We start from the raw sequence: 23,422 nt of genomic DNA, 5'->3' as shown, positions 1-23,422 counted from the left end.
GTGCACTCACTCCTGGGGTCTCCTCAGTACCTTGAGGCATCCTGCGTAACCCTGAGGGTGGTCCCTGGTGGGGAAAGGTCCCCATATCTAGATTGAGAGACTGAAGGAAGCCAGGGTAGGTGAGATGGTAGCGCTAAGTGAGGTGATGAGGACTTGACGTGGGAGTGGCCCGTGTCCTGCTGGGTCTCACCCCAGTTCTAGTTACCATGGGAACCAGTGGGAGGGCAAGCTGCTAGGGTTCTGTAGCTCCCTGAGTAACACCACATTCTAGACTCCCTTATTTTTAGCTGTCTATTGCCCTTCAAGGTTCTAATTTAGAAGGAAGAAATTGCTTAGACAGCTATGAAATTCCCTGGAGGTGATGGGCCTGGCTCCCTGCTTCCTTCAGCCTCCTGCGGGGTCTGCCTCATGCTGGGTGCTCATCAGATGTTGCTATGTCTTCCATGTGACCTATCTTCTGGCTTACTTGAGGCGAGGGCCTACGTTTCCCTCTGCTGCCTTCCTGGGCCAGCACCCTTACGCTTCCCTTGGGTTGGGATGTCTCCCCCAGACTCTCAGTCATCTGGGCTGAGGATGATCACCCCCAAATCTGAGACCTGACTGGCCTGGGCCAGGGGTGTCTCCCAGTGAGCAGTAGCTTTATCATTCTAACCGGAGCCACCGTAGGGACTCCTGCTAGGAATTTTCGGCCCAGCTTTCTCTTTAGTCAGGGTGAGCAGCGAGGCGACTGATCCTGGGAATTCTTAGAGAAATTCTGAGGCTCTTCAGTGTCAAGCAGTACAGACAAGAACTCGACCTGATCCCCTCGCCTAGGCTTGAGTCAAAATCTGTCCCCAACCACGTCCATTCCTGAGCTGCAGAGCCATTTGGGCCAAGTACAAGCATGTGAGTTGGTTTTTGCTGAAGGTAGTCTGAGTTGGGGTCTAAATCTGTCCTGACTGTCTACTTGCTAGCTCCTTATGTCTCCCCTGCAGTCAGAATCCACATGGACCTGGCTCGGCCCCCTCCTCAGTTTAAGCCAAGTGTGAACGGACGCATGGGACAGGAACTCCAGGTGGGAGTGGGGTTATTCGGATCCATGACTTGCGGAGATCCCACGCCAGAAGAATATTGATGAATGGATCAATGTCGAGGTGGAGGAAGCCCTGTTCCTGCTCAACCTTGTCATGGATGACTCGGATGAAATGGGAGACATGCTTAACAACTCTCCGATGACACGAAGCATAGAGGAGCCGCTCAGGTGACAGATGGCAGAATCAAGATTCAGAATTATTTTGACTGAGTTGAACAGTAATAAGGATAAATAGAAACTCTTGCATTGAGGCTCAAGAGATCAATTGGATAAGCAGGGGGCTGGGGAGACCCGGCTTAGCGGTCGTCATGACAACAGAGAACTCGCCATTAACCACAAGCTCATGTTCAGCCAAATGCTGAGGCAATTAGTAACCCGGTTATGCACTCTTCACATATTGAGCAAACACTGACATGGAGTAGGAAGAATAACTTTGCCTCTACTTCCCCACTTGGGCATGTTTTAGCAAGCAGTTTTCAGATAACCCTCCAAAACAGAATATGATTCCATCACAAAAGTCTTCGTTTCCAATCACAGATTTTTAAATGGCTCTCTTTCACAACACGAAGGACCCAACAAACACAACAGGAGCCAATACCCAGCACACACGGCACCTGTGGAAGTCCACCGGCCTACCAGGGGCCTTATTAATCTCAGAGGAATGCCATTCACCAGCCTCATCTTACCTTCCTCCATCTCTGGGCCTCCCCCTCAGCTCAGCTCTTCATCCTGCCTCAGTGTGGCCTATTTGTGGCCCTCCTTTCCTCATCTGGATGGTAGCCCACAGTCAGCATTGGGCAACTACACACCCTCCCCCAGCCAGCTTCATGCGCTCCCTGAGGTAGCCAAGCCGTGGCTACCATTTGGCTTTTTATGGCGCTAGCACTCAAGACTTCCCGCTCTCGATGGGCTATTTTCCCTCAGGGCTGGTGCTCTACCACTTGAGGCTGTGCCTCATCTACCCAGGACGTGGTTAGAGCAAGTGACTCGAAAGCACTTTCTCAGAACCAGTTGTCCTGTGGCTGTGCCAGGATGCCTGGTGCCTCGCTACTCACCTGCTTCTCCTTGAACAGGTCCACCTCCCTCAGAAGCCTTTCCTGGCAGTCAGGGTTGGTGGCCAGCAGGTAGGTGGCGAAGGAGAGCGTGCTGGTGACGATTTGGTGGCCCGCGAGGAGGAAGAGGAAGGCCTGGCCCACGATCTCATCCACACTGAGTGGCTGGGCTGGGGCTTCGCGCTGGCGTTTCTGGGGAGGGTCCCCTGCTCCCTTGGTAGAGGACAGGACTTCTCTGACCAGGTCAAAATTCTCCAGGCCCACAGCACTCTTGGAATACCGGGCATCCAGAACCATTTGCAGGAAATCTCTCCGCCTCTGGGGAAGGAGAGGAAAATATCCATTATAGCTTTGGGGATCACTGAAGGAGGACAGAGGAAGATTTGCAGGCAGAGCATTTGTTTTGTTTTGGTATTGTTGCTAGGGCTTGAACCCAGGAACTGGGCTCTGTCTCTTAGCTTCCTTTTTTTGCTGAAGGATGGCACTCACCCAAAGCTCTATTTGAACCATAGCTCTATTTCTGGCCTTTTGGTGGTTAACTGGAGATAAGAGTCTGGCTTCGAACTGTGGTCCTCAGAGTAACTAGGATTTCAGATGTGAGTCATCAGGCAGAGTCTCAAGAGAGCTCAGTGGGAACAGAGTCTAGAGAGAGCTCAGTGGGAACAGTCTGAGTGGTGAGAACCAGAAGCCACCTTGAATGGCCCTTAATCTAACACTGGTCCCTCAACGCCATTCTTGTCTTTGGGTTGAATTACTGATGAGGTAGAACGTGTGATTCAACTATTAGATGTATAATGGCCAAATCAAGGTAATTAGAGCTTTTATCTTCTTAAATGTTTACCTTTTTTGTTGTTGTTAGTCCCAGGGCTTGAACTCTGGGCCTGGGTGCTGTCCCTGAGCTCTTCAAGCCCAAGGCTACCACCCTACCCCTTGAGCTACAGAGTCACTTCCAGTTTTCTAGTGGCTAATTGGAGATAAGAATCTCAGTCTTTAGTGCCCAGGCTTTGACCCATGATCCTCAGATCTCAGCCTCCTGAGTAGCTAGGATTACAGGCGTGAGACACCGTGCCTGGCTTAACTCAGACTGTTCTACATTTTTATATGGTATATAATAAGATGTTGTGATTTCACCTTCCCTCCTCGCCAGTTGGTACCTGTGTTCCACGTGCCCACTGTACTAGCCTCTATACTGCTTCCTCCTCCCCATCCTTCCTCCTCCACAGGCCAATTTTTAGCTCCACCCCACAGGAGCAAACACAAAGTACTGTATCCATTGTTCTGAGGCTGGCTTATTGCACTTAAGGGTCTTTCACTTTCTAGCTGTGTAGGTTCATGTGCAGGATTCCGTCCTTTTTTTGTGGCCAAATAATACCGCATTGTGTATCTCTGCCACATTTCCTTTCTTGACTCTGGATGAGGCCATTCTGTCGAGGCTGATCTAGAAAAGTGTGTGGCCTTTCTGTTAAGTATGAAAAAGCAATCTACAAAACAGTATACACAGTGGTATTACATTCTGTAAAAACAGTGAGTGTACAATTGATAAAAATGATGTGCACTAGTCTAAAATATTTAATAACATATATAATATATAAAACACATGTCAGTACATGAATATTATATATTATATTATATGAAATATAATATATATCAATGTATTACACAAAAGTATACGTTAACATATATGAACACTAATATATTAATACTAATTACAAAGATATAAGTACATACATAATTAGATAAATTTTTATATGTATTTAACAACACAAATATATTAATAGATATAAATATTAATGTTTAATATAGAAATAGTTACATATTTATATATTATTACCTATGTTATATAATTCAATATATTATATATTTAATGCAGTATTTATATATTTATATACATATATACTTATATAAATATATAACTATTAGTATGGCTACTTTCATATAAATATATCAGTATTTAAAACATTATAAAATTAAGCTTTTATTATTTAATGTTACTATGCTTCTTCAATATTAAATGTATTTAACAGATATTAAATATTAGATAAATATTGTATTTTAATATATTAACATATTTTGCATAATATTTATTTACGAAAATATTTAATAATGTCTGCATTCAACGTTTCCCAGTGAGCTGAAGGAAATGGGGAATCCAGGGGCCTCTAGTTTGTACTTCCTACATGCTTGAACCAGAAAATAGCTTCTAGATTTAAATCAGAGCACGCCGATTGTGTTTACTTATGCACGATGTACGGGCGATAGGGAAGCAGCACGAGTGACCAGAATGAGTGGCTGCCAGGAGCTGACTAGGTTGAAGCTGGTCTTCAAAGACCCAGACTTAGCCGTCTGCTCCCACCCACTTCCTCTCTTCTCCTCGGCCAACCCCAGTTAAGTGGTTAGAATTTTCTTGTACCTCCCTGCCTTTCTTTATCAATAATATGCATAGTCCTCATATTCTCACCACTAATTCTAACTACACGTGAGTGTGGTACTGTGTTAGCATTCATAACATGTCTTCCTGGCGCCTCCTTTCTTTGAAATGTCCTTTTCATGCAACACATAAACACTAAGACGTTGCTTTATTTTTTTATTTATTCAAGTTTATGGGATTGAAACAGCAAAAATAAGTAGCACAACCTCCACTGGGAAAACATTATAATCTCAGGGTTGTTTACTAGTTGTGTTTTCTCAATCCATTGGTTTCTGCACCTTTCCGGCACGAATAATCCATGCGACACACATATTGTCATTTTGTACGTGGTGTGCGCTTGCCTTTTCTGCTCTATGAGACCATTCTCGGGAGGGGGGCCCCAGCTTCTTCCTGTGCCCAGCATGGCGCAATAAATACTCCACTGATGAAGAATATCAAGTACTGACTATCTCTGTGGCTCCACTTCCCAGCCGTGTGACCTTGGAAGATGTCTGCTTCCAGCCTGGCAGGACTTGTGGAGAAGACTGGGTGGCCCTGACCTCCAGGCTCAGGAAGCCTCAAGAAGGTCACTGCTTCCTCCAGCCTCTAGGGGGTGCTGTGCCAGCTAAGAAGAGGGTAAAAGTGCCCCTAGCCACCTCCCTATTCCACTGGGACTCTCAGAGCCCTCCTGGGGTTCTTGGTTGGTCCATTTGAACCTCTTTGGATTATATAACACAGCTGTCCCTGCTCCAGGCTTGGTGGTGGCTTGGCTGGGGTGAGGTAGGGACAATGACAAGGGGAAGGATACAAGGTATGTCAACGCTGTGTATTTTCTGGGAAAATGGTAATCTGCATCTTTTCCTCTTCCCTTCACCCAGCCAAGCTGCTAAAGGGCCAGTGGAATCTTGTAGCAATCTATCTTAACCTGTAGCTAAGAGAAGCAGGACAGGCCAGCTCTCTAGGGTTCCTGCCTAGAGAAGGCGCATTAGAGTAGTCTTCTGTTCTTTTATTTGCAGTGCATCCTGGGGGCTAGCTGAACGCTGCCCATTTAGGACTGAACCAGTGCTGGTTGGTGTGTGGTTATATCCAAGAAAAATACTCACCCTGATAGATGGAGGTGTCTAATCCACCCATCGGCTAGAGCTTAGAAAAATATTTACCTTTGAACATCTGTGCAGCATTTCACTGCGCAAACACACATCTGTTTGATGGAATGTACATGGAGTTCAGCTGGTTTTAGAGCCAGTTTTTTTTAGTAACCCGATTGCTGTCTTGACATGGGCAGTCCTGGATTTGTAATTGGGAGATTTGGATCCCCCTCCCCCTGCCTTTCTCCCCCCCCCCCCCCCCCCGCCTGCCCCCTTCCCCCCTCCTCCCCCTCAGATCAACTCATTGTTTGAAACAAATAGCTGCAGAGTTTATAAAAGAAAAAGCTCTAGGCAATCCCAGTAATTGGATCTTTAATAACCTCTCACCTCTGAGTAAGTCACTCATTGCAACAGTTTTTAAATTTTCAGCCTGTTTTCACAGTCAGTGGGGTTCACAGATAGGTGTGTGTGTGTGTGTGTGTGTGTGTGTGTGTGTGTGTGTGTGTGTGTGTGTGTGTGTGTTAAAAGCTATCACAGGCCATTCCTTACAGAAATAATGAGCCTTTCTTCATTCCTTGTCCCCTGAGCTCCATTCTCACCGTTAAGAAGTAAGCACCTAGATAAGAATGTTCTGTCCTTTATTTATGGCATCTGAGTGGGTGCAAGTACATCAGCTAGGGGATTCTTCCCCCACTTTCAAGGGCATTCATGTCAAGTTCATGGCCATGTAGGCCAAGGGGCCTAGGCCTTGTGGAGACCTTCCCACACCGTCTGGATCCAGACTCATTTGCCCCACAGTCCCCAGAGTGTGACAAGGTTATTGCCCAGGGCTGCTCCATGCACCAAGCCACTAATTGTCTCTGATTCCATTCCAGGCCAATGGCTTCACCATCAGACCTCATGATTCCTCGGGGCCACTTGGTCTCAGAGAAAAATCCTTTGAAAGCTCGACGTGCATAAGTCAGTTAAGGAAAAAGTCTTTTCAGCCCTGTTTTTCCTTTCATTCACTTTAAAGTCTTTAAAGAACAGCGGACACAACATGATTGCCCATCACACTGGGAACCCGTTTCTATCCTTAGCCAAGTTCAGTCAACAAAAATTTACTTGATGTCTGTGTGTGCCAAGCACAGTGCAACTGTGCAAGGAGGAAGGAAAGCTCTAGGGATGCTAACAAGACTAGGGCCCAGCAAAGGTTTCTTGGAACACTCCATCCTGAATGGGACGATGGGATTGGCTGAGGGCAGCCCGAGTTCCTCTCATTGATGCCATTCATGCTGTTAAATTCTGCCATGAGTTCCAACACAAAGAAGATTCTCCTGAGAATTGCACAGTGCACATTTGCTTAAAAAATATTTCTGGGGGCCTGGAGTTTGGCCTAGTAGTTAAAGTGCTTGCCTAGCATGCACAGAGACCAGGGTTCGATTCCTCAGAATCACATACATAGAAAAGCCAGAAGTGGTGGTATGGCTCAAGTAGGGCACTATCCCTGAGGGAGAAAAAAAGCCCAAGGACAGTGCTCAGGCCCTGAGTTCAATCCCCAGGACCGGCAAAAAAAAAAAATCTTTTTTCTTTAACAAGTGAGATTTGAACTCAGTGTCAAGGTGCTGTCTCTGTTTGTTTTTTTTTTCTCAAGGCAGGCTTTTTACTACTTGAGCCACAGCTCCACTTCTGGATTCTTGGTGATTAATGGGAAATAAGTCTCATAAGACTCTTCTGACCAGGCTGGCTTTGAACCATGATACTTACATAGCAGCCTCCTGAGTAGCTAGGATTACAGGTGCAATTCTTGGAGAATTCTTTTTGGGCTGGTATGACTGTACTCGAGGTGATACCTAAACTGAAGAGACAGTTTAGGGGGACAGCTTTCGTTCTCCCCATTTTGTCCAGGGGATAAGCAAATTGTTCTGGGTTTCTCTTCTGTACTATCTTCCGTTCCCACTTTCTTTCCTCCTCCTTCTCTGGCCTCCCTTTTTCTCACCCCTCCTCTCCTCTTTCTTGCTGACCTTCCTCCATGTTTCTCTTTGCTTCCTCCTGGCCCTGAAAGATCGGGAGAGGTGGCTTGGTAAAGGACAGCACGTTGTGAAGAGAATGGAAGAGTGATAGAAAAAGGGGAGAGTGATGCCGAATGAGTTTTCATTCTCTTCCGAGGCTGTGTCCTATTAATAAAATACGTTACCTCTTCTGCTGCTTGCTGCTCCCTCAAGGCAATCACATTCCTAATGAGTTTGTTAAAAAAGCCATTCAGTTCATCTTGGTTCTTATTGGGCAAAATCCGGGCCAGTGGGATCATTATGGATGGAAACGATACTTGAAAGAGAAAAACAAAAGTGGCATTGAAAAGGAGGGTGATAATAAACCAGGCTATTAGATGCCTGGTACCAGGAAACAAATGCTGGCCTTGAATTAGAGTCACTTGGGAGGCGTGGCTTCTCAGGGAGTCCAGGGCCGGGTGGCCTGATGCCACCTCACCCACTCTGCTCTGCGCATGCTTCCTTACGCCTGCGTGGTAGGCACCCAGCCAACGACTGCACCCTCTATACCGCTAATGGACGATCTCTTCTTCCTGGCCCTGTCGGGTCCATCTCATGGTTGTCAATGATCACCTCCAGTCCTAGAAACCGGGGCTATGATCTTTCTCTTTCATCAGCACAGATCAGATCATAGGCTGTATTTCAGATCTTGGCAAGAAGAGCAGCAGTGCTAGTGGCTCATGCCTGTAATCCTAGCTACTTAGGAGTCTGAGATGTGAGGACTGAGGTTCAAAATCAGCCTAGCCAGAAAACTTCATGAAAGTCGTATCTTGTAGTGTCCAGAGGGGCCAAAAAAGGAAACGGAGGTGTGGCTCAAGGGGTAGAGTACAAGCCTTGAGCGAGGAAAATCTAAGCAAAAGCGAGCGCCCTGAAGTTTCAAGTCCCAGTACTGCGTGTGTGTGTGTGTGTGTGTGTGTGTGTGTGTGCATGCACGGCACACGCACATGTACCATCATCATCATCATCATCATCATCATCATCATCATCATTTGGAAGCAGCAGCTCGTTTTCTTAACTTTCTGGTCATTTGGTATTTTCTTTCTCTGGGTACATGTCCCCAAAGTGGGCATCTGAGTTGTTTCTAGGATCTGCCACTGCAGACGCTGGCCCCATCTGCGGTGGGCTCCTCTCATCCTGTCACAAGCAGCCTGGGCCCTTGGGGCTGCCTGCTTGAGATAGGCTCCTTGCATCCAGATCCTCTAATGCCCCTGGAGAGTGACTCTGGGCTCATCTCTGTTTCTCAGCCTCCTGTTGGCTCACAGAGCTCTGTGCTGAACTGGGCTGGAGAGAACCGTTCAGATGCGCAGGGAGTTCAGAATACTTGGTCTATTTAGAGGCACAGGGAGCAGGGATGGGACAACAGGGCCACCTATTCTGTGGGACACAGAAGTGTTCCATGGTTGAAGGCATGCACAAGGAGGAGACTCAACACGAATAGTCCCCGGGGAGGTTGGGCGGGGAAGAAGCTGATTGGCCCTCACAGCATAGCTGGACCTGGATGGACAGCCCACTGAAACCAACTAAGAAATAGAAAGGAAGCTGGCCGAGGAATGAGTAGAACTTGTCAGCCTGGAAGATCGGTTAGGAATGCTTGCCTTTGTCATCATCAAGTTCAGTACACCAGAACCTCCATAAAAAAGGAAGGTTCTGGAACTGGCCAGAGGGCAAAAGCTCACTTGTAAAATAAAAGTAAAATCAATAGTTTTCTTGCAGTAGGCCCTTTTCTGGTCACGCATCTTATCATTTCTAACTTAGGATGCATTGGCTTCCAGAGAAAGGGAATTTCAGCAGAGGGGAGATAAAAAAACATTCTAGACAAGTGGCAGGCTTTGGGTTCCAGCCTTTTGGCTGTACTTTCCTAAGCCTCAGTTTTCAGATCCTGAATATGGGCAAAAGAATACTTTTCTCATAGGGCAAATGTCAGAACTCATTGTCCCCACCACTGTGTGTGACAGAGGCCAGGGCTGCTGTGTGAGTGAGATGTGGCCCCTTGCAGACAAATTTCCCATGGGGCCAGGCTCAGAACCCCCTGAGTGTCCTTTCCTAGAGGTAGGGGCCGAGGACCAGGGTCACAGCCCAGGGCAGGAGCTCTACTTACAGATGCAAACCAAGAGAGGCCTGGGGATGAAGAATGAGAAGAAACGCTGGCAATGTTTCACAAAGGGGTCCTGGGGATCCGTCTGGGAGTCCACCTGGGTGCCAAAGGCGACACTGGCCACCACATCTGTGGTGTAACAGCAGTAACTCCTGAGGAGAAGGGGACATTGGGACGTGAAAGGATGTTGGAATTGGCCTACCCATGATGCACCTCTCCTGACAAAGCAAAGTGCCCTCAGCCGCATGGGTGACTCTCACCCTGAGAGGGGTTGAGGAGAACAGCTTCCTGATGATCGGAGCCAGGCACTGGGGGTGAAACTTCTGGAATTAGCAGCAACAGCAGAATATGAGAAGATATGGGAAGACAGAGCACGAAAGAGCTTGTGGAAGCAAGGACTTCTGGGGGGTGGGGGGGCATTTAGCCTTCAGGTGGCCTTAACCAACCAGAACAGGGTCAGATACATGGTCTTTCATGGTCTTCCCTGCATAGCAGGGAAAACCAGAGCCATACTGCTTTTGGGTTTGCCAAAAACAAACACTGTGTGTGAAGCCCATGCCAGGCCAGAATCAAATGACTGATTCATTGACTTCCTTCAAAATGACATTGATTATCTAACTTCATTAATTCCTCTCTCTTCCTTTCTAATAATTTTGTATCTTTTTTTAAAAGAAAAACACAAAACCAGGACTCTTCACACTCAGAGAGCAGGCAAATATTGGGACAAGCTCCATGATTATATGTATATTATGTACAGAAAATACACATTGCAATTTAGAGCACACAGAAGGAAAAATATCTGGCAGCAGTTCCAGAAAATTTAACCTCTTAGGCTGCAGGAAGCTTGTCTCCCTCAAGGCCTTTTATTATTCTTATTATTACTATTATTAACGATTATCTTTAAGTGGTTGTACAAAGAAGTTACCACTTAACAAAGTAGTTTATGAATACTATGTATCTTGATTACTGTCAGCCTTTTTTTTAAATACTAGGGATCACTTTTTTTTTATTGTCGGGATAATCTATAGAGGGGTTACAGTTACATTCATCAGGTAGTAGGTGCATTACTTCTCACACACTGATACCCCTTCTCGTTTTTGTCCCCATTTCCCTCCCCCCACTCCTCCCAATCATCTTGTTTTCTCCCCTTCCCTATTTCAAATAAACAAATAAATGTATATATAATATACCAAGTAACAAAGTCAGATACAGAACAATATGAGATTAACTCTGAGGGTGAAAAAGAGAAGAGAAATAACATAGTACATTAAAAATAACAATCACAAAGATAAAGCTCTTGTTTCCGTATCCTAGAGATCCTTCCATTTAGTCTCATCCTATATGACCTTATGTACCTAGGTTTTAAGCTATTGTAATCCTCTGCTAGGAGAGTCCTAGATGTGTACTGATTACTACAAATGAGGGAAACCAATGGGCCTATGTTCCTTTGAATCTGGCTTACTTCACTTAATATGATTTTTTTTTCAAATTTTTCTATTTCCTTACAAACGGGGGAATATCATTCTTTCTGATGGGTGCATAGAATTCCATTGTGCATAAGTAGCACATCTTGTTGATCCAGTCATCTACTGAGGGGCATCTGAGTTGGTTCCATATCTTTGCTAGGGTAAATAATGCTGCAAGGAACATCGTTGTGCTAGTGGATTTAATATGTCCCTGTTTCTGGACATTTGGGAAAATGCCCAGAAGTGGGTTTGCTGAATCATATGTGAGCTCTATGTTTAGTCTTTTCAGGAACCTCCATATGCCCTTCCATAGTGGTTGAATGAGTTTGCACTCCCACCAACAGTGTAGTTGCAATCTCTCCTGGCCACATCCCCACCAGCATCTGTTGTTATTAGATTTCTTGATAATGTAATGTCAGCCCTTTTTAAACTACAAATATTCTCTTTTTATTTTCTTACAAGAGTTTTCAGATTCAATTCTTTTTTTTTTTTTGCCAGTCCTGGGACTTGAACTAAGAGTCTGGGCACCACAACACCACTTCTGGCTTTTTCTGTGTATGTGGTACCCAGGAATCGAACCCAGGGCTTCATTCATGGTAGGTAAGCACTCTTCCACTAGGCCACACTCCCCACTCAGATTCAATTCTTTTTAAGGAGCCTAACAACTGGGTTACAAATAGCCTTTTATAATTACCAAGTCTATTTTTTGTCCTTGTTCTTGGCAAGTTCTACATAAATCATCCAGCCCCCAATTTATTATTAGAGAATGCATGATATTTCCAAATGATTGAATGCTTTTATTTATCTGCTTTTTTTTATGCTGGTAGCAGGACTTGAACTAAGGACCAGGCTTTCTCCCTTAGCCTTTTCATACAAGGCTGTCATTCTACCACTTGAAGATCCTTCCACTTCTGCTTTCTGGTAATTAATCAGAGATGAGTCTTTTAACTTTCCTGCTTGGGTGGGCTTTAAGTCGTGATCCTCACATCTCAGCCTCCTGAGTAGCTAAGATTACAAGCATGAGCCACTGATACTCAGCTTTTCTTTTCTTTCTTTTCCCCCTTTTTGGTCATTTTTAGGGCTTGAACTCAGGGAACTGTGAGTTTTTTCACTCAAGGCTAGTGCTCTACCTCTTTGAGCCACAGCACCACTTCCTTTCATTTCTTTTTCTCAAGAACATTCCTACAATTGATTACAGACTATCTTGCTATGATTAAAACTAAACAAGACTGACTATTCATGTGGTTTTATCTGATCCTAATGGTTGAAGATTGAAAGACCTTAGGAGTGTTTTGCTTTTATAACTGGCCTGGCCGTGTTATCTCTTTCCACTTTCTGTACCTTATCACCAGAGAAAATATAGACAAAGAGCTCCATTGACCCATAGTATACTATAAATGTTGGTATTGATGGTGCTATTATTTTATTAGCAATGATAATCACACATCAGCTGTGCCTGGAATGCCCTCCTCATTCAATTTCTGACCTATTGGAAACCATTGTTTGGCCTAAAACAGCCAGACACTTAGATTTGGCGTCTACCATGAAGCTGTGACTTTCCTGGTGAGGGGTGATGCAAAAAGCCCTCTCCCCACCCCCTGAAAGGCAAGGCCATCCACAGGCTGACATTTTTCATCAGGCCACATAGCCCTGGGCTTCGGTCACTTTGTTTGTATGTTTTAAATGGGCTTCGTTTCTTTTCATTAGTCAGTGCATCTCTGCTTTTATGAGCTCCCTGCATTCTCCACAGTTTGCTCTAGTCAAGGTAATTGTCCAGTAATTATGTACAGAAGCAAGAAGCAGCCTTTCAAGGCTAAGAATTCTCAGCTCTGGGAGAGCAACCCATACCTCTGGATGTCAAAGGCGTCCCTGGATTCTGCGTAGTGTTTCAAATGAGCCAGGAGAAGATGACAGGCTTGGCTGATGAGGGGCGTCATCTGTTAATGATAACAGAGGTATAATGAGGGTCTCATGTAGGGTTCATGCCTCAGTGGGCTGTAGATGACAGGGTTGTTCTGAGGGTGCGTCTCACACAGCTAAGATGGGAGTTCTAAATTCACAAGTATTTTTAAAATATACCATAGCTGGAAGCATCTATTTTAAACTTAAGCAAGCTTTAATTTGGGGGAGGAACGGGGGCAAAAAGAAAGGATTTCGGGTGAATAGGATGAGAACGCTTGTGAAATCCTTCGAACTGGGACCTGGCACGCATGGTTAGCAGCAGAGAGCACTGACCGCAATCGGAATGTCCACCCTCTGTAACTAACCCAAGTCCATATCTGCTTGCTCCAGTTACACTTCAGATGTCCAATTCAAACATAGACTAACGTTTAAAGGTACTGGGTCATATATTTCAACTACTTAATTAAGGCACAAGTTCTTTTTAGAGCACTTCTAATGGATGATCCTTCACTGGTGCCTAAGCTGCTCAAACCTCCAATGTGAGTTCCCTCTGGACTCCATCAAGGCCCTGATCTACACGAGGAAATGGCTGACTTCTCTCTTTAATACTAACATAGTTTTACTATGGGCAGTGCCTAACACACAGAGAAGGGTGTTGAGAATATTCTCATGCACATCTGTGCAGTGGTTACTCAGCTTCTACAACTGAAGATTTTTCTTTTCTTTTCCCCTCCCTCTCTCCCTTCCTCCCTCCTTCCTGTTCTTCATTACTTTGGCCCCCATGGCTCACTTAGGTGGGCAGAGTTCTTTGCTGAGCCTGACAGGCACCCAGGTGAACTTTAATTCTCTCTCATATGTTGGAAAGGCCAAGCTAGAAATGTCAAGGGCAATCGTTGTACTGTTGCACTTTTTAGACCAGCATTATAGCTCAAGCAACATGCTGTCAGACATTGCTTTGAATGTTCTGGAAAACCGATTTTGTAATATTACTTTATGTTTTCCTGTTTCCTTTTTCTGATGATACTGGGGTTGGAACCTATGCTTGCTAGGTAAATCCTCTACCACTTGAACCACATCTCCAGTCCTTTTTCCTTTACTTACTTTTCAGACAGGGGCTTCCTTCTGAGTTCAGTCCTCTTTCCTGTGCCTCTTGGGTAGCTGGGACCACAGTGTGCAGCACCACACTCAGTTTGTCCTTTGAAATAGGGTCTCTTATCTCTGCCGTCTGAGCAGCGAGGATTATAGACATGAACTACAGACCTGGTTTTAGATTTTATTATTTTGATGCTAGAATATTAAAATTCCCGAGACTTCTATTTGCTTATTTTTGCTGTTTCTTGGACTCTAGAACATGGATGTTATTGCTGAGTAAATGAATGCATTTCATGGATGACATAACACCCACCTTTTGCTCTTAAACCTGAAGACAATGGAAAAAATGATCAAATATTAATCTACTTATGAGACGGTATCTCCCAAAGGTCCACATGGTAAAGACTTGGCAATCAAAATGGCACCACTGGGAGGTGGTGAAGCCTTTAGGGCCATCTCAACAAAAGGTCTTCAGGTTTGGGGGACATGCCCTTCAAGGATTGTGGAACCCCAGTCTTGCCCTCATTCTGGCCCAGAAGTGAACGGTTCGGCTCTGCTGTGTGCTCCTGCCTTGATGTGCTGTCTTACCATGGGCCCAAAGCCAGGGGCCAACCCATCAGAGATGGAAACCAAAACTGTTCTATCTTGATATTGCAGGCGTCTGTTCCATTGGTAGCAAGCTGGCACAGGTATCTTCTGATTGGTTTTATTTTTGTTTATTTTCATGCGACAGCCAACACTCAAGCAGCCTTGCCTCCCAACTCCTCAGTCATTCCCAACCTCCCCATTATTCCTCCTGCTGTTTGCATGCACGGATCTCTTCTAATTACTCTTAAAAAAAATCAGGGTCACTCCTAAGGGTGGGCCTGTAAGTGGAACAGTAAATGGGAAATGAATCACTTCCTGGGACCTGTGCCCTGCACATATATCACCAGGCCAGGGTGAAGTCAGCTTTCTGAGAACACAAATGGCACAAGCAAATATTGAGGTGCAGGCCATTGAAAAAGCACAAGGTCTTTCCCCACAAATTATAGCTTTGTGCAATTGATTCCTTCACCCTTTGAAGTCCATCTATTAGAAGGCTCTGTATTCATGTTGCATGTATGTCTATTATGAGTTGCCTGTAGTGCTCTGAGCAGGACAATCTCCAGACTGTCCTAAAACCAGCAGGGCAGGTAGGAGACATAGTGGCCAGTGTGGGATTCTGGGAGAGCACACCACTTTATTGGACCTCTCCCTTTCACAGATCCTTGCCAGCCAGCCCCCTCCCAACACTGTGTGATATTAGAACAGACTCGTGGCAAGGGTGGGGGCAGAAGTGACCTCTCTGTTCTGTGGAGAAGCTGGGGATGGGGCTGGAGTATGGAGCCCAAAACATTCGCTATTCCCGCCTTGACCTATCTGGAACTTGGAGAGTGCATCTTCAAGGTCTTCAGCTCACGGGGCTTGATGTCAACAGGTTCAAGGCAGAGCCCTGAGGGCCTCTACTAGGTAGCTATTTTAGGTAGCTGCAGAATTTGTCCAAATTCCTTGGCCAACTATGAATGAACTTAAGTAAATAGCCAGCCAAGCACCATTTACCAGTAATTGGCAGGGGACAACTCTGTTAAAAGATTAGCCCAAATGGAAATGTCATTTACCTCAAGTGCCTATCTTAAAGTCTACTCAAAGAAGAAATATGTATGGCAATCCTGATTTATTCTTTGTATCTACTATTTTATGTTTCCCCCAATTCCTACATACCATCAATTTAATCATCTATTGATATAAATGTGTATGTAAATGGATCCTGAGTTATGACTCCCAAGAAATTTCAGATTTCCTTCATGTTTGGGGAACTCGGTACTCTCAAAGCTACAATTCTGTGGCTAAGGTCCCTGATACTTTTCCTCTCCCTCCCTCCCTCCTCTTCTTCCCTCTTTTCCTCTCCTTTCCCCTCCATCTCGCCCCTCTTCATTTCTTTATTACAAATGCTAGGGTTTACACACAGGATTTTGTGCTCCTGCTTGGCTTTCTTATCACCATCACTCACTCCGCCCTTTGACCTATGACTTGACTTCCAGCATTTTTGCTCATTATTTTCAGAGCAGAATTTCTCAGATTTGTCTGCCCAGGCTGGTTCTGAATCAAGATTTTCAGCTCTCAGCCCCCTGAGGAGCTAGCGTGATAGGCACGAGGTACTATTACTTGAGTGACCCTCTAACTATCTTTAATAAGCTTACTGGTACAAACATACCTTGCTTTAACAAAATTCCAGATGCCAAAAGATTGTGTACATGCATTTCAGAGAAACAGAGATGATTAAAAAACAAAACAAAACAAAGAAACAACAGCAAGATAACTGTATAAGCCAACAACAAGCCTGTAATCTCAGCACTCGGGAGCTTAAGGCAGGAGATGAAGAAGAGCTTGAAGCCAGCCTGGGCAATATCTTAGGCCCTGTCACAAACCAAAAGAAAATAATTGGAAACATCACATTAGAAGCCTCCTCCAGGTAACAGAGAACTGCAGCGAGAAATTTGATTGACATCCTCCCCGCTCTATACCAAGCATGTCCTGTTTATTAATGGTTACCCACCCCACCGAATCCATGCACAGCCAGGCCAATATAAAGAGGGGTGTGCCTCCCGTGACTCCTTTCTCGTGCTTTGGACTACAATGCGTTGTTGCTGCCTAACGTGACTGCCATTTTTTTCCTCTGTTCTGCCTGCTGTCTGTCAAGTGGAATGGATAATGACATTTTTATTTGGGTTAATGCGATATAAGATGGGGCCTGTAATATGAAAAATGGTTTTAAAAGGCGACGTGCAGAAACATCTTACAAGACAGACAGCAAGGCACGATCTGTGTGTTGGCCACTAGCCATTCTTGCAGGCTTTCTTCCTTACATTTATGCTGCGGTTATGGAATATTCCTCCCTACATGAGTTGCATACCAACAAAAGCTCTGGTTGATGGACTTGAGATATCTTTAGACAAAACCACAGCTTCTCCCTGGCTTGTGGACACTCAGGCAATGGGTCATTGCCCACATGCACACACGCACACGTGCAAGGCACACACACTGCTTCCTATCTCTCATCCTCTCAGCTTCATGGAGACTCGTTTGATGCTTTTATCTTTGTGGACAAAGTGATAGTTATTTTTGTGTCGCTCTTTTTTTTTTTCCCAACACGCACATATGTTGTACTTCTAATCACATAAAATTTTAATGTTAGTGGGTTTGAAAAAGTGATTTCTTTGGGGGAGTTATTATGGTCGGAGTGTTTGTGTCTCTCTGAAATTCTTAAGTTGTTCTAATTCCTAGAATAGCTGTATTTGGAGAGAGGGCCTCCCAAGAAGGCCGGAAGATTATGGTCCTAATAAGACAGTATAAGAAGAGATGCCAGCTCTCTCTTTTTCTATTTCTTGCTCTCTTTGTCACCCTTTCTCTCTCTCTCTGTCTCTCTCTCTCCCTCCTCCTCCTCCTCCTCCTCCTTTATCATGCTCTCTGTCTCTGTCTCCCCTTCTTTCATCCTGTTTTTCCTTCTTGATCTCCCTCTCTCTTCCTCTCTTCTTGCTTCCCCTTTCTTCTTTTCTCTCCTGCTCTTTATGCTTCTCTCTTCCCTCTCTGTCTCTCTCTCCCTCTCTGTCTTTCCCCCTTTGCTCTGTCTCTGTTTCTCTCTCTGTCTCTGTCTCTGTCTCTGTGTCTCTGTCTCTGTGTCTCTGTCTCTCTCTCTCTCTCTCTCTCTCTCTCTCCCTCTCCCTCTCCCTCTCCCTCTCCCTCTCCCTCTCCCTCTCCCTCTCCCTCTCCCTCTCCCTCTCCCTCTCCCTCTCCCTCTCCCTCTCTCTCTCTCTCTCTCTCTCTCTCTCTCTCTCTCTCTCTCTCTCTCCTCTTTCTTCACCTCTACACAAAGGTCTCCTGAGCACACAGGAAGATGACGGCTACCTATAAGCTAAGAAGAGAACTCATCAGTAACCAACAATGTTGGAACTCTGATCTCCAACTTTTTCAAGACAGTGAGAAAAAAATGTTTGTTGTCTAAGCCACCCCGCCTGTCACGTGTTGCCATAGTATCCCAAGTTGACCAGGTTGGCCAGGGTTTCAGTCCAGCAGTCAAGCTGGTTCTTTCACTTCTCACACTGGTAGCCCCTAATGGAGAGGTACCAAATGTGTGGCTGGGCAGCTTTGTGGTAATTAGCTGTACATGCTGAGGATAAAGTACCATCTTCAGCCTGGAAAGAAAATTCCCAAGGAAGGAAGGTCTTGCTTAATCTGGACTTCAGTATATAATTTAAGTACCTAGAGTTGATTTGGGGACAGCAATGGAATTTGAACTCAGGACCTCTACCACTGAGCCTGCTTTTCTACTAGACACTCTTTCTTCCTTCCTTCCTTTCTTCCTTCCTTCCTTTTCTCCCCCCCCCCCCTTCCTCCTCTTCCTGCCCCTTCTCCTATGCTGGTACTGGGGCTTGAATTGAGCAATGACTAATAGACTGAACAATGACTGATAGACTAAGAAATGACAGATAGACTGAGAGTTTCTTGAGAACATTGATATAGAAATCCCCCAAGACACATCAGTAGACTGAGGCTCTCTGCCTTTGCATAGATACATGTAGTTTGTTAAAAGCTGTCCCTGAATGAAAGATCTGAGATCCAGGCTGGGATCTGTGGCTCAAGCTTGAAGTCTAGGTACTTGGAATACACAGGTCAGGAGACTATGGTTCGAAGGCAGCCCAGGAAAAAAAAAGAGTTCCCAAGACTTCATCATCAGGAAGCACAAATGGGAGGCTTGCAGTCCAAGTCAATGTAGGTGTATAAGCAAAATCCTATTTCAAAAAATAACCAAAACATTCAGCCACTCTGGAAAGCACAATGGAGGTTCCTCAAAAAGCTAAATAGAGTTTCCCTATGATCCAGCATCCCACTCCTGGGTATTTACCCAAATGTCCAGAAACAAGGACATATTAAAGCCACTAGCACAACGATGTTCCTTGCAACATTATTTACTATAGCAAAGATATGGAACCAACTCAGATGCCTCTCAGAAGATGAATGGATCAAGAAAATATGGTACCTCTCATCTCCTTTGCTGATCCTTGGTTATTTCATATTGGTATAGTATCTCACTTTGTTATCTGATATATTGAATTTATTTGTATTTGGTTATTTGAAATTTGATAGGGAAGGGGGGAAAACCAAGACGGGTGGGGGGTGTGGGGGGGGAGGGAAACGGGTACCAAGACATGTGAAAGGGTATCAATGTATGTGAATTAATGCACCTTCTATCTGGCAAATATCATGTAACCCTTTTACTAATTACAATAAAAAATGCAAAAAAAGAAAATATGGTACATATACACAATGGAATTCTATGCTGCCATCAGAAAGAATGACATTGTCTCTTTTGTAAGGAAATGAAAGACTTGGAAAAAATCACATTAAGTGAAGTAATCTAGACCCAAAGAAACAGGCTCCATGGCTTCCCTCATTTGTAACAATTAGTATATGTCTAGGATAGTCCTAGCAGGGGATCATAAAAGCTCAACAGCTATGTACATACACCATATAAAATGATGCTAAGCAAAATGAGCTCCAAGATCTGGAAACGAGATTTTTTATTTCTTTGTTTTTGTTTCTTAATGTATTGTGTGAAGTTGTTTTTTCCTTTCATTTGTTTCCCTTTAGTTTATCCCTTGTTGTTTCTGGCTTTTTTTTTTTTTTGGTACCCTGTATCTTGTAGGTATGTTTTGGGAAAGGGAAGGGAAATTACAAAATGGTGAGATAAAGTACAAAGCCAAATCAAGGCCACAGCCATACTCACAAGACACTATGCTGGAAATGAACTTTATAACTTGGAGAGAAGGGGAGCCAGGGGGGAGGGAAAGTGGGAGGAAACAAGGCAGGGGTAACACTGTCCGACAAGGAACATACTCATTTCCTTATTTATGTAACTAATCCCTCTGGCATCATCCTTACAATAAAATAAAATTTAAAAATAACAAAAAGAAAGTTCATAGAGTGCTTCAAGTGGTAGAGCACCAGCCCAGCAAATTAAAGACCCATATCACCAAAAAGGAAGGAAGGGAGGAAGAAAGGAAGAAAGGAAAGGAGGGAGGGAGGGGGGGAGGGAGGAAGGAAGGAAGGAAGGAAGGAAGGAAGGAAGGAAGGAAGGAAGGAAGCAAGGAAGCAAGGAAGAAAGGAAGGAAGGAAGGAAGGAAGCAAGGAAGGAAGGAAGGAAGGAAGGAAGGAAGGAGAGGGTTGAGGTCCATTCTTTGAGATGCTACTATCCTATCCATTCCTTTGGGCATGACACCTGAACTCCTCCGAGTGTGAATCTCCATCTCAAGCCAACATCTGTGATGTGTCTCGTTACTGACTTAGGATGACTCTAAAGGAGCCAGTAAGCATGGAGTTGAGACCGTGGAAAAAGGAGCCATCTCTTTCGAGGCAGTATCAGGTGGGAATCTTGGGCCCGATCATGGCAGCAACCCATCTCAGCCCTAAAGGAGTTTCTGTCAGGTCTCTGACACATGGACTTCACAATTTCATGAGGACCTAAAGGATGGAATGTGGTTAAATATTTGCTCAAATAATGTAATGAAAGTGAAAACGAGAACTCCAGACCTCTGCTTTTCAACACCTAGCAGGGTCCATATTCTCTTTTCCTTCATCTAGATTATAATTTAAATTTATGTAGGTCCACCTCCTTCTGGGTCTAGGGAATGCCTGGCATCGTGGAGGCTGGAAAGCTGAAATGGACTCTTTTCTGCTTCAGGACAGTTCGTGGGAGGTCACTCCTCCAGCTACATGTGTTGAATAGTCCCTGGGTCTCGAGTGCAGTGTGGGCTAAATGCTTCCCCGGTGTAGAAGAGTCTCCTCCAAGTGCCGCAACCCTACTTTCCCAGTTCTCTCTCTTACTTCCGCACACACTGTGTTCCAGGCACTCTGTGCTCTCCTAGCCACTCATTCTCTCTGGCACTCTCTGTCCAGATGCCTTTGTTCCGCCTGCCAGGCACCTTCTCACTCTGCAGCTTCACCTTTTCAGCTTAGCTTCTTTGTGGCTCAGTTCTAAGACAACTCCCTGCACTTCCAATATGGCTTCTAGTCCCCAAAACAGGCTATGGGCTTTGTCACCACTGTCACTATTTGTCGTCATGTGATCACAAATTATTTGTGTACATTGTTGACCTCACAGACAGGGAGCAGCTAATATGCATGATCATAGAAATGTAGCATTTTCATTTGGTGCTCAGCTGGTTGCTATCATTTGCTGTCCTCGTGTTAAAAGTTGAATCCTCAGTTGTTGGTGCTTTAGGGACGTGGTGGAACCTTTAAAGAATGGAGCCTACTGGGGAGTCAGGTTATTGAGAATGTGCTCTTTTTTTTTCAGTCCTGAGGCTTGAACTCAGGGCCTGGGCACCGTCCCTGGATCTCTCTGTGCTCAAGGCTAGTGCTCTACCATTTGAGCCACAGAGCCACTTCTGGCCTTTTCTGTTTATGTGGTACTGAGGAATTGAACTCAGGGCTTCATGCATGGTAGGCAAGCACCCTACCACTTTACTACATTCCCAGCCCATGGGAGAGTGCTCTTAAAGTGAATTTTTAAAACCACTTTTTCTTTCTGCTGTTTACTTTCTGCTAGGGAGTGATTCTTTTCCTCTGCCATAAGTGCTATCATGGTGTATCTCTCCCCCCAACAGAGACCTAAAAAGCAACATATCCAGTTGATTACAGACTGAAACCTCAAAAACAGTAAGTTGATCATGTCAGGTATCTGTTATAGCAGTGGAAAGCTGGATGAATACAGCAAGCCTACAGGCAGCGGTGTTTTAGAACTACTGTCAAAGGGCCTTTTTCTGACACAAGAAGGGTGAACTACCAAAGGTTAGTTTATTTTGTACCAATTTGGCATGAAAGAAAATGAAAAATAAATACCTTCACATCCTAACAAATAAGAAATTCATTCTACCAAATGAAACTTATCATTTCCTTCCCCACACCATTGCTAAAAGCCATCCAGATATTAAAAACAAGCACAACTCATTTTGATGCAAAATTTCCCAGCTAAATATCCGCTCTCGTCCTCTAGGTGAATAATCAAGCGTCGTTTCTAATAAGTCAGTGACTCCTGTCAAGAGTTGTGGCCAATTAGAACTCACCCTGATGAGGAGGTGGCCACTGGCGTTGCCAAGCAACGGCCAAGCTAGGAGGCACATTTAGATGCTCTTTTAGATTTAACCAGCAGCCAAGTTGGAGTGACATTATGACGCTGGCGAGGCGAGCCATATTATAACCCAGGATGGGGTTGCCTACAACGAGGCGTGTGTTTTCTTTTCAATGTAAATGGAAAAAGAGCATTTAAAAAAACTAGGATTTAAACAGTCCATCATTATCCTGATTTTAATTAGGAGATTAGGTGTCAGTGGAATACAACTGTGTTTCCAGATAATGGTCTCTTGCTGCTAGATAAATACCCAGATATTCTGGGAAATGGGCAACTGGTCAGACAAGGACAATGTATTTTTAGATTCTGAAGTATTTATTACCACAGTCACACTTGGTTCTAATGACTTTCATTTTTATTGTTCAGAGGGATTAAGAAATAAAAGCAGATATTAAAAAAAATAGACTGCTTGAGGCTGGCGTAGAGCAAGCTGCTTGGTCTACATTATTAGAAATGCGTGTTCTGCCTTAGAAGGCCTTGCACGTGACTGTCTGAAGAGTTTCCAGGGGAAATTTAAAGACCCAACAAAGCTGTGATGAGGTCTGTAATTCTGCAAAGGCTTTTGCACTGAAATGGTCGTCACTATCCATTTGTTTGTAAGCTGGCTATACCAACTGAAAAAAAATTTTTTTTAAATTGTAGTCATTCTTGAGTAATATGTCTTCTCTCTAAGGCAGGAAAGGCCTATTGGGAATAATAAGCACATCTGCCTCTGTCTCTAAGATTCATACATTATTGACCGTGCCTTTCTGACAGGAAACATCTGGATGAAAGTGAAAACTTAGGCAGAGAACCAGATTCTCTGTGCTCTGAGAAATGCCAGCCTATTCCACTGCTTGTCTGACATGGTAGAACGTGGGTGCCGAGGCGTTGGGAGGTGATAGTTCACTTGCTCTTCAGTGACACAGACACCCTCAGCTTCTCATCTAGGGAGCTCAGTGGTCTTTTAGAATGTTGGCTCGACAGCATCGTCAGCCCTTGGTTATGTAGCTGAGTAAGGCGATGCCCA

At 44.6% G+C, this 23,422-nt stretch overlaps 1 protein-coding gene across 2 annotated transcripts in view; it reads right to left on the bottom strand.

Moving 5' to 3' along the window:
- The window catches only part of Tbxas1 (thromboxane A synthase 1), a 179,527-nt gene that overhangs the window by 34,261 nt on the left and 121,844 nt on the right, over positions 1–23,422 (bottom strand). For both annotated transcript variants that reach the window (XM_090333403.1, XM_090333404.1), the window contains exons 7-10: positions 13,059–13,147; positions 9,748–9,896; positions 7,796–7,926; positions 2,128–2,442 (exon numbers count right to left, since the gene is read on the bottom strand). In XM_090333403.1, the coding sequence (XP_090189529.1) occupies positions 2,128–2,442; positions 7,796–7,926; positions 9,748–9,896; positions 13,059–13,147 (684 nt within the window). The remainder of the gene's footprint in view (positions 1–2,127; positions 2,443–7,795; positions 7,927–9,747; positions 9,897–13,058; positions 13,148–23,422) is intronic.

Source organism: Megascapheus bottae, chromosome 5 (genome assembly GCF_031878675.1).
Source record: "Megascapheus bottae isolate mThoBot1 chromosome 5, mThoBot2.hap1, whole genome shotgun sequence".
Lineage (NCBI taxonomy): Eukaryota > Metazoa > Chordata > Mammalia > Rodentia > Geomyidae > Megascapheus > Megascapheus bottae.
This window is presented reverse-complemented; position numbering and strand designations above follow the sequence as displayed.